Source organism: Labeo rohita, chromosome 4 (genome assembly GCF_022985175.1).
Source record: "Labeo rohita strain BAU-BD-2019 chromosome 4, IGBB_LRoh.1.0, whole genome shotgun sequence".
Taxonomy (NCBI): domain Eukaryota; kingdom Metazoa; phylum Chordata; class Actinopteri; order Cypriniformes; family Cyprinidae; genus Labeo; species Labeo rohita.
Window position 1 is genome coordinate 24,158,281 of NC_066872.1, and position 13,911 is coordinate 24,172,191.

The window sequence follows — 13,911 nt, forward strand, 5'->3', positions numbered from 1 at the left end:
TGAACTTCCAAAATGCAGTTTAAATGCGGCTTCAAACGATCCCAAATGTGTTTGTAAACAATCCCAGCTGAGGAAGAAGGGGCTTATCCAGCAAAACGATCGGTTATTTACATAAAAATAATACAATTTATATACTTTTTAATGTCAAACGCTTGTCTTATCTTTGCTTGCTCTTCCCGACCTCAGTTTTTTTCCGGTTCATGACAGTTAGGGTATGTCGAAAAGCTCCCATCTCATGTTCTCCCTCAACTTCGAAATCGCCCTATATCGCAGTTTTACCTTTTTGGGTGTTTGATCTTCTTTGCATGTTCACTTTGCAAAGACTGGGTTGGTGCTTCAGCAGCGATGTAGGATGATTTTGAAATGATTTTTGAAATTGAGGGAGAAAATACGATCAGAGTTTTTCAACATACCTGTCTTGAGCCAGAATACACAGAGTTCAGGGAGAGCAAGACAAGACTAGCGTTTGAGATTCAAAAGTATTTAAATTGCATTTTTGTTTTATGAAAACAACCAATTGTTTTGCTAGATAAGACCCTTCTTCCTCGGCTGGGATCGTTTACAACCACATTTGGGATCATTTGAAGCCGCATTTAAACTGCATTTTGGAAGTTCAAACTCGGGGCACCATAGCAGTCCATTATATGGAGAAAAATCCTGAAAAGTTTTCCTCAAAAAACACAATTTCTTTACGACTGAAGAAAGAAAGACATGAACATCTTGGATGTCAAGGGGGTGAGTACATTATATGTAAACTGGACTTCTCCTTTAATGCAGTGCATTAACCAACAATCAGCAATACACTGTTAATTTTAAAGTAATTATAAAGTGTTATAAAGTGTTTCTTCAGATTTCATTTTGAAAATAACATTGTTTTTCTCCTGTCTCTGATCTTTTTTACACTGAGAAAAGTTGTAATTTGATGAGTTTAGAGACAAAAGTACAGGAGTGCAGGGTGCCACCGTACAATCTGTTAATGTACAGACAGTTTCTGTGTCACAGTGTAATGAAAATGAAAGTTTACACTGTGAGATTAACAGAACGCTGATGTCACAGGCTGTTTTCATTAAATTAATGTGCTTTAGGGTGCTTTCAATAACATTATACTTTGATGCTTAATTAGGTTTCGCCCACTCACTTAGTCAAGTGAAATGATCATGACCTAACTTATGATGAAGAGAAAGTGGAAGATTATGTTTATATATATACGCTGTTGGAAAACTAGATTTGCATTTACTGAAGGAAAGGCAGAAAAAGAATAGTAATAGGTTTTGTTAATACTTAAATGCTAAATAAGAGCAGTCATGACACTCGACAACAGCAAATCATGAGAAAAAAAAAGTACACTTCAGAACATATTAGTTACAGGTTTACAGGTTTCGTGTTTGGTCGTCCCACTTTAAACACCTTCCTTTTCTAGTTCTTCCTGGCTCACCTCTTAGGTTGCGGATGAAGTCTTCCAACATCATCTTTCGGTCAGGTTTGATGTTGGGGCTGTACATGTCTGTGTTGAGGAGAATGATAGCAAACGCAAGGATGAAGATTGTGTCAGGATTGTGGAACTGCTGCACCACGTCTGGGTTACACATACAGTAACGCTGACTGAAAAAAAACAAGATACAAGAAAGAGACAACAGCTGTTTATTTACGGCATTTTTATAAATAGAACCTTCTGTTGCTTATCTTTCATAGTCACAAATCATTTGTAAATGTGATGGTACTTGTTTAAAAACAGCTTATTAAAAGTTTTTATTTATTCACGTACGTACTTACTTTCTTGCTTGCTTATCTAAAATATCCCTATTACCTAACAGATACTATTGAAATAGATGTCTGAAAAAGAAAAAAAAAGTCATGAGGTCATCACAGTCTAATTAATTGCAAATGCTTTATACCTCATAGATGTGTTATATTTGGACTGTATAATCTATTATCTATTATATGTCATCTATAGTGTAATAACTTTTATTATTAGAATATATTTGTTTTTTAAATGCCTACGGTGCCCACGGTAATGGTCAAATCGAGAGGGTCATTCTCATTTCTCAGTCATTCTATAATTGTGGGTACATCTCATGTCTGTGAAGTATATTTTTTGTATATTTTCATCAATATAAAGCCCTTATGCTTAATTTTACACACTACTGTATGTTGAAACAGCCATTTCTTTTGTTCAAAAATGATGTTCATATCACATACAACCCTGGTATTCAGCTGTCCAATTTTGTAAAGTTGCTCATTCTACTCTGCATTTATGTATGAAAATGACCTCAAATATAGATTAATTTCATAGTTTTGCCTTCAGTTAGATTAGGTTATCAAGACATTTGGGTGTGCGCTTCAAAAATAATAAGTGTTTATTGTGATATAACTTGTTTTATTTGTGTCCGAAAAACCATTGTCAACTATAAGTCACCCACTAGAAAATGCCCCCTCAAAAAGTAATGGTTTGTCCAATTCTCGCATTATTTGCACAGTATGATTATATTTCCTTTAGAAGCACATGGATGAAACACTAGTTATAGTCTCTCTCTTTCCCCTAATATTGGTTAAACTAGCAAACCTGTGTCAAAGATGGATTAATTGCCTGTCAACAGTGTTACACAAGTATTATTGCTACAGACTTTAACAAGACAATTTAACTAAAACTTATGTTTTGTTTATGAGAATATATTTCTAAACATACCATATGCTCAGTAGTTCTAGGCTTCCATGTTAAGTATAGGTCCAAAACACTAAAAATGTCAACTAAGTTACCTGTCAACTGTGTTACCCAGTAAAGGTAACATGGTGGACAGTAGCAAACATAGATGATATTTTATGTACATTTTCAACAGATCATCTTTATTTATATAGCACTTTATACATGTATACAATATAGATTGTTTCAAAGCAACTACATAAGGTCATGTCTTGGTTTTTGGGAAAAAGGAAAACTTTTTTCTTCACATTGTCAAATTATAGAATGACCTATCTCCATCTGACCCAAAATGGCACTTACGCCCTTCTGGTTCTCACCCCTTAAAATATAAAGACAAATTTTTACATTTTCTGAGGAAAATGTGAGTGGTGCATACTTGTTATCACAACGTTATAACATATTGTGGAAGATTTTCAGGAATTGGTTGCTAAAATGTTGCTATATTGTTGTTTACTGGCTTAAGTCAAATGATTCCACTATTGTAGGACGGATATTCTCCAAAGGTTTCTTGATATGACTTGGCTCTCTCCTTTAATGTAAGTCAGAGGGGGGATTTTCTCTTTGTTTTATCATCTGCCAGGTGAAAATCCTGAGTTTAATCGCTTAGATAAGTAATTCCACAGTTTTCATCATTAAAATGGATGATTTTAGCAACCCAGGCTCACTGTGAAGATGTGCCTGTGGCAACATTTCTGCTAAATTACATTATGTTGCTTCTTGCACTTTTTATGATACTTTCAACATGAAACGTCCAGTGAGTGGTGCCAAAAATGTCTTCATTTTTATCTAAAACAGATGAATGTGAATCTGATTTTCTATATTGTGTTGGTTGTTGTGTGTATTGCTGCAATTTGGAAATTAAATGAAATCCGGTAAGTGGCGCTAAAAGATTAATGCACTTTAGCACAAGGTTTAATTTTTAAAACTAAGCCTTACCATATGGAACTGATATTATTAACAAAAGCAAATGTGAGATACGTTTTCTGTCTTTGATCCTTTTTTTATTGCAAACTTTGTTTCAAAAACTCATTGCTCTGCATTACAAGTACCTGTACCAGGTGGGCTAACAAGCAAGCATACAACATTATAAAAAGCCATATATATCGAGATGGTTATGTAAAGCACACATTAAAATGTATTAGTTTACAAATCATGCACTATGGTACAAATATTTTAAGCTCATAACGTAGTATTGTGCTAGAAATCATGCAAAAAAAAAAAAAAAAAATAAATAAATAAATAAATAAATTTATTAACCGATAATCTGCCTCGTAATCATAATTTCTGTAAAAAACAATAAAAGTTGTAGGTGTTTTACTACCACTAGTGTTCATTTCAGCTGAAAACTGCAGTGAATTGTACATATAAGTCATTTTTCTATCAATTTTGCAAAAATGTATGAAGCAGCACTTTTTTTCCCAATGAGCCTATGTTGCATTTATGTCTGTAGGACATTGAGTTTAACAATTCAGGTTTGTTTAAAACTCACAGTATTAGCAATGGTAATAATGAAGCTTACTAAGTATCACCACTAATAATGAATGACTTTTACTCATTAAAGTATTATTTTTGAATGCTATATTTCATATGCATTTACCCCTTCTCTCGCTGTTTTTTTTAGGTTTGGGAAATATCAAAGGCAATGCAGGAGAGACAGCCGGGAACAGGCCGGATTGTGTTATGCAACCACAGTTATTTATAAACCAGTGTCTCACAGACAGATGCAGACGTGTGCAACACTCTCGCACACACACACACAACAGCATAGGGATCATCAGCAGTCTTATTATTTCCAGTGCTGAAAACAAAAGCATATTTGGCTATCACCCTAGAAACATTGATAGCTCCAACTGCATTATGATTCAGAATTGTAATAAGACCCACCCCTGCATATGAATGGAAAGTAATTGTTGTAGCAAGATGATTATTTGGATTATCAGACCAGCATTGTCAAGCAATCCTACGCCACCGTTTGTGCTATAAGAGGAATTATTAAAACTTGAATTAAAATGAAAAGTTCAAAACATTCTTCGGTTCATTAGTTAACTTAAAAAACAATTTTTAAATTAATACTTCAAGGTTAATTCTTCATGCATTTATGAGGGAAAGTATACATTTTAAGTGTTGTAACTTGTCATTATTTCCTTTAATTTTTCATTACTTTTTGGCCTTCACTAGTTCATTTAAAATGGTCATGCAGTGTGATAAATGAAGTACAAATATGTAGCTTTTCAATTAATGTGAACTAAAAGCCAAATGCAAAAACACTTTTAAAGTTTACTATGTTACACTGCATATAAATCCCCCCCATAAAAAAATAAATAAATAAATAAAAAATGTTTCATGTCAACTACTCAACTGCTTTTCAAACTAAACCTTCAATCCTTTACTTCAATGTAATACAGCGCTGCATTCCTTGAAAATGCGATTGATTTATGGAGAGCATTCAGCGTGCGTTTTTATCCCTCAGTGGCAGGATGAAAAAGTTCATAAGCACAGGTATCCCATCAGGCCCGGCTCTTATCGTCCCCTCACATATGAAGGTGGCTGGAGCGTTTATGTGTGTGTGTGTAACAGTATCTGGAGTCTCACCTGAATGCCTCTATCAGTCTCTCCACTTTCTGCGCTTCACCTTGCACGCGGATATGAGCCTGAAACTTCCTTAGAGCCTCATCCAACTCCATCCCCGAGAAATCCATCTCATCCACCACACAGCTATCAAAAAAGAAGGAACAGACAGAAAATGGGAAAGAGAGAGTGTGTGTTAAAAAAACAAGGTATTAAGCAGACATATAAGATGAAAGCTCACATGGCCCCCAGACCAGGGCCGGCTATGCGGTCAGTGGATATTTGAGGTTTAGCCCAGACCTCTGTGGAACTGTTTGGGGACATCCTTTGATGAAATACTGGAATTTCACTTACTTCAGAATAACACAACTTTGATAATGATAAGAACCATTAATAATAGTTGAAAACCTGATCTAGCGACGAAAATGTACCTGTGGGAACGTGGGAGACGCAAAATACGTACCAATAAGTACATATCACTGCAGTTTCCAACTGAAATGTCCACTGAGTGTTCTGTTTTTTCCCCGGAACACATGAACGTACATTTTTTTTTTTATACGTGTCACTGCAGTTCTGACTTGAAATGTCTTTTGAGTGGTGCTCCGTGACATTTTAAAACAGTGTACCATCTGTACTATACCTAAAGCTACGTGATAGTATGAGCAAAACTGATTGAGACTTAAAAACACAATTGCAAGCACAGCTTGTTTTTCGATCTCTCATCTTTCAGCTCTTTCATCATGAGCCATGTTTTTCACAGGATTTGTACCCAAGGATTCCACATCCTAAGTCCAATTCCGTCCCAGCAAGCTCGTTACCTCTGATGTTGTGTCCATTTTCAACCTCCTGCCAAATTATTACCCCCTCTCGTTGAAATCACTACACTACATTACCTAATCCTAACCGCTCCCCCACACCTAACCCTAAACCTAGCAATACTAGAGGGTAGTAATCTGGCGGGGGTCAACATAGGAAAGTGAAAAATATGGAGTTGTAATCATAACTGTGTATGAAACCATTACAAGCGCTCGCTGTTTTACTGCCTCTAATGTCCATTTCTGTTGGAAAATGCAGTAATATGTACTTATTGTACGTATATATGTACGTATTTTATGTCTTTTGACGTTCCCACAGGTATGTTTTCGTCATGAGATCAGGTAGGTTTTACTGTAATTTTGACCGAAAATGCAGTCTTTGTGAGACTTCTTTCAAAAACATAAAACAGCATTAATTTAATTAATTTTCATAAAAAAATTAGCTGGTAATTTAACACATGAGTTAGTATGGACTACTTTTATGAGACTCTTGTGGTGCCTTTTGTATATTTTTATGATTTCTTTATCATGCAGGTTTGAAAATGACATCAATGATGGGAGAATTTAAATTTCTTTTGGGATAAAACTATTAATCTATTCATAAACTATAGCGTGTGCGCATGATCAAATTAGATATAAAGAAGTCTGACTTACTGCATTTAAAAGTAGACATTTCAAGCTTTCTATATATATGTATTTCTTGTCTATGAGGCAAGTATTCATGGAGATTTAGGTTAATTTATTTACGTGTCTATGAAGAGAAGTGACTGCAAAGAGCGCACCCTGTTCATTTTCTTTATTTTAAAAAAGCACATTGTTTTGTTGTTATTATGACTATACACAAATAAAAGCAGACCCTTTGCAGTTCTAAGACAAAACCTTATAGTTATCTGTACGATCAAAATGATGGAGTATTTTCAGTTCTTTTTACGCTCATCAAGAAAATACGAGACAGACCCTCATGGGGGCTTCAACCCCATAAGGTTAATGGCGAACAAAGTTCACAGCCCAAGAAGTCCATCTGAAGCCACACTCGACATAGACAAATTCAGGACCATCGAAATGTTTATTCCATTAAGTGGTCTGTATGAAGGCGATAAATAATCGATAATTATTTTTTCCTCCACCGATGTTTGCATGTTTATTATGCTAAGCTGCCAGCTGGAGGTTTCAGAAAGAGAAACGGCTGTCGATTTGTACATAGAGCAGGTGCAAAGAGACTAAGACATCTCTGCAGGGGAAATAAATATCCAAGAACAGTGAGACAATCTGTTCCTCCCTCTCTCTTGGTAAAGCTTCTGAATAATATCCTTTTCGGGATGAAAAACAGACTGTTCAAAGATGAATAATTGAATGAACATTAGCATACAATTTATATACACACAGATAACATTAAAAACATACAAGCATAAACATTTCACACATGCGCCATTATGTGCATTGATATATGCACGTATTTCTGGTATAGTCCATCATTAAGTGCATACAGCCATGGCCAAAAACGTCGGCACCCTTGCAATTCTGTCAGAAAATGCAACCCTTCTCTTAGAAAATTGTTGCAGTTGCAAATGTTTTGGTACTCACATGTTTATTTATTTATTTTTTGTTTGCATTGGAACAACACACAAAAAAAAAAAACAGAGAAGAAAAGTCAAATCTGACACAATTCCACCCAAAAAATGCACTGGACAAAATTATTGGCACCTTTAACTTAATATTTGGTAGAACCCCCTTTGAAAAAAATAACTGAAATCAATAGCTTCATGTAACCATGAATGAGTTTCTTACACCTCTCTACTGGAATTTTGGACCACTCTTCTTTTGCAAACTGCTCCAGGTCATTAAGATTTGAAGGATGCCTTCTCCCAACTGCCATTTTGAGATCCATGATCCATGACCTCTTGTGGAGATACAGCTTTCTGACATTGGCCACTACATTGCCCCCAAAATTCTTTGGTAATCATCAGATTTCATGATACCGTTCACATTGTCAAAGCAATCAAGTGCCAGAAGCAGCAAAGCAACCCCAAAACATCTTTGAACCTCCACCATGTTTGACTGTAGGGACTGTGTTCTCTTCTTTGAAGCCTTCATTTCTTTTTCTGTAAACAGTGCCATCATGTCCTTTACCAAAAAGCTTGACTTTTGTCTCATCTGCAGTACGTTGTCCCAGAAGGATTGTGGTTTTGTCACATAAGTTTTGGCAAACTCCAGTCTTGCTTTTATATGCCTTTGCGTCCTCCTGGATCTCCTACCATAGCGTTCCTTTTCATTTGGATGGCAACGGATAGTACAAGCTGACACTGTTGTACCCTGTGTCTGTAGATCAGCTTGAATTTGTTTGGAAGTTAATCGACCTTCTTTATCGACCATTCGAACAATCCTTCGTTGTTCCATCCACGTCCAGGGAGGTTAGCTACAGGGCCATGGGCTGTAAACCTCTTGATGATATTGCACACAGTGGACACAGAAACATGGAGAAAGAGATGGACTTGTAGCCTTGAGATTGTCCATGTTTTCCCACATTTTTTTCTCTCCAATCCACAGACAACTCTTTACACTTATTTCTTTTCTCCATGCTTAGTGTGACACACAACACAAAGGCTGAGTCAATTTTCTCCATTTTAACTGGTTGCAAGTGTGATTACTATATTGCCCACACCTGTTACTTGCCAAAGGTGTGTCTAAATACAAATTACAGGAGCATCACATGCTTGAAAAGCAATTATTTCTTACAATTTTGACAAGGTGCCAATAATTTTGTTCAGTCCATTTTTTGAGTTCTGTGAGAAATTTAATCAAGTTTGACGTTTCTTCTCTGGTTTTTTTGTGTGTGTGTGTGTGTGTGTGTGTGTTGTTGCAGTGCAAACAAAAACAATAAGCATGTGAATACAAAAACATTTGCAACTGGAACAATTTTCTGACAGAATTGCAAGGGTGCCAATATTTTTGGCCATGACTGTATCTTTCATATGGATGGGAACATGATTATAGCATGCACATGTCCAGAAAGGCACTTACACTTTTACTTCACCCTAGTCAAAGAAAAAATCAAGTTTTTAATATATAATGCTTGTTTGTTTGTTTAGCATTTTTTGTTGGAATGTCTCCTTTTACAATCTTTACTGTCACTTTTGATCAGTTAAATGTGTAAAAAATATGACAAGCTTGGTAAAAACATGTTGTTTTGACTCAGTCTAGTGAAGGAGGCCATTTTCCTCATCAGTTTGTTTAAGTTTCACTTGAGCTCATGTTGTTGCATTAGCAGGCCCAAGGACATAGAAAAATCATTAAAAATTACTAGCTAGAAAACACTGGAAAAATCTTTTCTAAAAGCTTGTTCACAATGATGGACATGTTTTGTATAGTAAGGACAGCACTAAACTTTAATGCTAAATTAAGCTTTTCCCGTCTGTATAGAAGTGCTGGGTGCTCATCTGTCAAACTAGTTCCATTATCAACAGAAATTGAGAGTAGAATCAAAAGCAGAAAACTTCTTAAGCGCATTTTCAAAAAGACAAGTGTACAGATTCTTACTTTTAGGAAAAAAAATGAAAATATAGTGCAACTGATTTATGGCCCTTACGGGTACAACCCTGCCTTTTCTTTGGTACAACAACTACAAGAAGTCTTGCAGAGTTTAGGGATCATCAAGCTTGAGGAAAAAGAGAAGAAGTGGTGAACATCTCCAAAAAGCTGGTTAACACATTTTCTGAGCTCCCTGTGGCCGATTACAAAAGACTGCAGGTATGCCTGTAGCATACACTTATTATGGAGACAATTCAATTGGAGCAATCATGGGTTAAATGCCTTGCTCAAGGGTACTATGAGGAATGCTACAGATCATGACTAACCCCTTATGGGCTCAATCTTGAGCTTTACCCAATGTGCCACACCAACTGATGTGAATTGAAAGTGAGAAACATTATATTCCAGCACACTAAACCTAATGGTGATAGGGGAATGTTTCACCTCAGTAGACTTATTCAAGTTTCCCAGTACCACATTATCGCCTGCGTGCTATTCTGCTGAAGATTACTGTACATCACAGCTTGTTCCTAAGGAAGCATTACGGTCTGGGCAAATGGGATCAGTTCCTGAAGAGCTTTTGAATGCCAGGGGCCTACAGTTGATCAGTAGTCTGGTCTTTGATAGTGAGGGGATATTTTATTTGTGATTTCACTGACTTGATCAAGTGACCTTAAAGGGATAGTTCTACAAAAATGAAAATCTTCTGTCATTAATTTCTCACCCTCATCTCATTCCAAATCTGTAAGGCTTCTGTTCATCTTTGGAACTCAAATTAAGCTATTATGATGAAATTCGAGAGCTTTCTGACCTTGCACAGACAGCAAGAGTACTACCACGTTCAAGGCCAAGAAAGGTAGTAAGGACATCGATAAAATAGTCCATGTGACATCAGTGGTTCAACCTTAATTTTAAGAAGTTATGCAAATCCTTTTTGTAGGAAGAGAAAGCAAAAGTAACAGCTTTATTTCACAATTTCTTCAACTTCTCACTTTCATAGAATGTACACCTGGGCTCGACATCAGAACATTTCTCTTTATTTGTGTTCCAAAGATGAGCAAAGGTCTTATGGCTTTGGTACGACATGAGGGTGAGTAATTAATGACAGAAATTTGGTGAGGAGATTTGTGGAAGGTAGACAAAAAAAGTAGAAGTAAACAAGTCTGTTAAAGGTATTTTTTTTTTTTTTTTTTTTTACTGTATGCCTGCTAAACATATGGCTGGTGCAGCTTGTTTGCAGGCTCATTAATGTGCAATCAATAAACTTTGTAAATCTTAGTCTGTCTGATATTTTTGACTGCTACCAGTAGACACCAGTAGGAACCTATAGGTGCTTTATGTGCACCATAAATATCTTGTTATTTGGTGTTTTCTATATGTTATGATGATAGTAAAATTACCCATCCACATATTCCCTCTACAGTCCCTCTACAAAGAAAAAGAAGGGCTTGCTGTATCATTTTAGTTTTGAGTGTCAATAAGAATGTCAGAATGTGACACGATTGATCGCCCAGTCAACACCGTCAATCGTTACTAAAATTCTAGATGTTTATCAAACAGTTTGACATTTTGGCATGTTGACAAAAGACTGTTGATGTGGCGCAGTCTGCCATGGTTTCTAAAACAGATCTCACAGGGGTCATTTTGTATAATCTGACAAGAAACAATCATAAATTTTCTTGCCACTCTTGCTAGTGCTTCTTTTTGTGTCAACGGTGTACTTCTGGCAACTAACTTTCTAGAAAGTATGCAAGATTACAATGTTTGTATTACTATGGTTACTTGGCCTATTCTATTAACCTTACATCGCCCCTATGTTTAAACAGGTGTATAACTATCGATTGTTTCAATATATCAGGTAAATGTCAATGGTCGTGTAAACGGATGCTGGTTCAAAAGTTGTTGCTTATAACAGGAGAGAAATCCTTCCACAGATGTTGCAGTAGCAACATAGGAAATACATGCCTCTATATACATTTCTGCAAAACTGAAAAAACATACTTATATGTACAAATCACTGCAGTTTCCAGTGGAAATGAACACTAGAAGCAGTAAAACTGATGACTTTTATTCCTTTTCACACAAAGTATGATTTACACACAGAGTTTTGATTAATGAAGCGTAGCTTTCACACAGTTACTTGCAGAATATTATATTATGACTTCAAAACAATTTAACATCCTGCGTGATTTGAAAACTGATACTTCTGAACAATGTCGTTACATATACAGCTTCAAATGCATGAGTTTTCTAATTCAGTAGGTTTGCTCAGTATCTCACGTGATATTGCGTTGCACTTGAGTGATAAGAAGCTCCGGTACGAACTCCGTGAAACTATGGTTTGACAAAACAGCTCAAATCCACATAAGGAAGTTAAAATAGCAGGGCTGCTTCGACAAATTCGCTTTTTTTTTTATTACTTTTGCATTTGTTAACACTATCAGATAGGTTTAGGGTTGGGTTTGGTGTAGGGGATATTTCCAACACTATAGAGCATTAACCTTTAGCAACACTACCCAGATATTTGAATACGTACCTCAAGCAGCGTTTCACTTTGAAACTGTTGCAAAATGTGCAGTAGGGTACGTAATTACGGTGCTGCAGAAATGCATACAGAGGCACATATTTCCAATGAGCCTGAGTTGTGCAGTAGGCAGTTACATACTGAGGATCATAATAATCATTTTTTCTATCTCTTTATCTTTTTACTTGAGTACTTCCCTAATCATCAGTATCTAAACAATGTGAGAAAAGTAATGTTTGCAGTAAGCTAGCTTTCATGCCGCTTTCATGTTGAAGTTTACAGTTTCCACTTCCCCTCTGCAACATTAATTCCAGTCTGTATTTCATGCAACACATTTTGTATGGCTTCATAACTCGGTAAAGAGCACATTAGGCTACTTTCATGATTAATAGTACTTTTTTTGTGATTTCTTGAGCTTGACAGCCCCTGATCACCATTTACTTTTATAGTTGTACAATATTGTACAATATGTGTAATTACAGTGTAATTACAATGTACTTTACACAAGAAAGTACTATGTTTTTAACAATTTTGTGCATAACGCTCCTGTTATGTAAGCTGGGCACTCACATGATTGATTAAAACCCAAATTATACTTTGTTTTTGCATATGCTATGCTGTGTACAGTCACTCACCTTATCTTTCAAAGTATACTCCATTTAATAGCATACATGATCACATGTGGTCGACATATGCGCTATAACAAGTTTCATCTTTGTCCAGTGTCTGCGCAATTTTTCTCTAGAAGTTAAAAAATGATAAAAATGTCTTTTTATCCGTCTCAGTGTTGCCGCCTTGTGAAACAACTGATTAGTGCGAAACACATTCATTGTGGTGACCAAATTGGGGGACACTTGTGTAAGCGTCAAAACTGAAGTACACTTTGGGTTTTATTCTAGTAGTAAATAAAGGTTTTCATACCTTGCTTTGCAAGACTTTGTCAAGGAGATACGGCATCTGACTTTGTGTAGGCAATATTGGCTTTCTTGCTCTGGAGAGAGGTTCATGCAAGCTTGGAGTGTTTGCTCTGTTATAATTTAGGGATATTGGGAATAAATGCTCTACCTGTCCAAATAATAAGCTAGCCACTGAAGAACAAAGCCTGACTGCTGGAAAACAGTAGGAGCTGATAAACCACCATCAGGAGATCCTAGAAGTGGGAGAATCTAGATTGATAGTTTATTTGATGCCTTTTGATGTCGTTTTTCTTTCTTTCCCTTTTATATGCGTACCGAAGCAAACTTACTAGCAATGGCATTTGTTTTAATATGCAAAGGCTTGACTTGACTTGAGGGAAATAAACATATTATTGTCCATTTATTATATCGGCATGAAATATTCATAATGTTCTGGCTACAGCAGAGTCTTTAATTTGTTGTGTTGCATGTCATAGCTCACATCTTACAGCAGCAGAAGTGAAGTCTTAACTTAAAATGAGCCGTACAGTTTCTTTTTTTACACCTATTTTTGTATTCATGTTTGGTTTAAAATTGCTTATTAATGATACTAATGTTTTCCAGCCAAGGGCAGTGTGTTTTACTCATTTTCTTGGTAGTACTGTTGTTAATATTCCCTAATCACCCATTTTTCATGAAAATGTAAAGCTCTCTGGTAAATGAAATACCGCATGCTTCCTTTTTGTTTTACCCCAATATTAGTTAGTAAAGCAACATAAATTTGATTTTAGACTTTATTAACTTCAGAAAAGTGTTTGTTGTGCAAGTGAAAAACTGGAGAATAATGATTTGAAGTTATAATTAGCCTGAACCATGTAA

At 35.9% G+C, this 13,911-nt stretch overlaps 1 protein-coding gene across 4 annotated transcripts in view; it reads right to left on the reverse strand.

Moving 5' to 3' along the window:
- iqsec3a (IQ motif and Sec7 domain ArfGEF 3a) overlaps positions 1-13,911 on the reverse strand; it is a 150,449-nt gene that overhangs the window by 33,088 nt on the left and 103,450 nt on the right. For all 4 annotated transcript variants that reach the window (XR_007827549.1, XM_051107361.1, XM_051107363.1 and 1 more), the window contains 2 exons: positions 5,294-5,416; positions 1,436-1,602 (listed from right to left, as the gene is read on the reverse strand). Coding sequence is in view for 3 of the 4 variants with exons in the window: in XM_051107361.1 (XP_050963318.1) it covers positions 1,436-1,602; positions 5,294-5,416 (290 nt within the window). In the remaining variant the exon portion in view is untranslated. The remainder of the gene's footprint in view (positions 1-1,435; positions 1,603-5,293; positions 5,417-13,911) is intronic.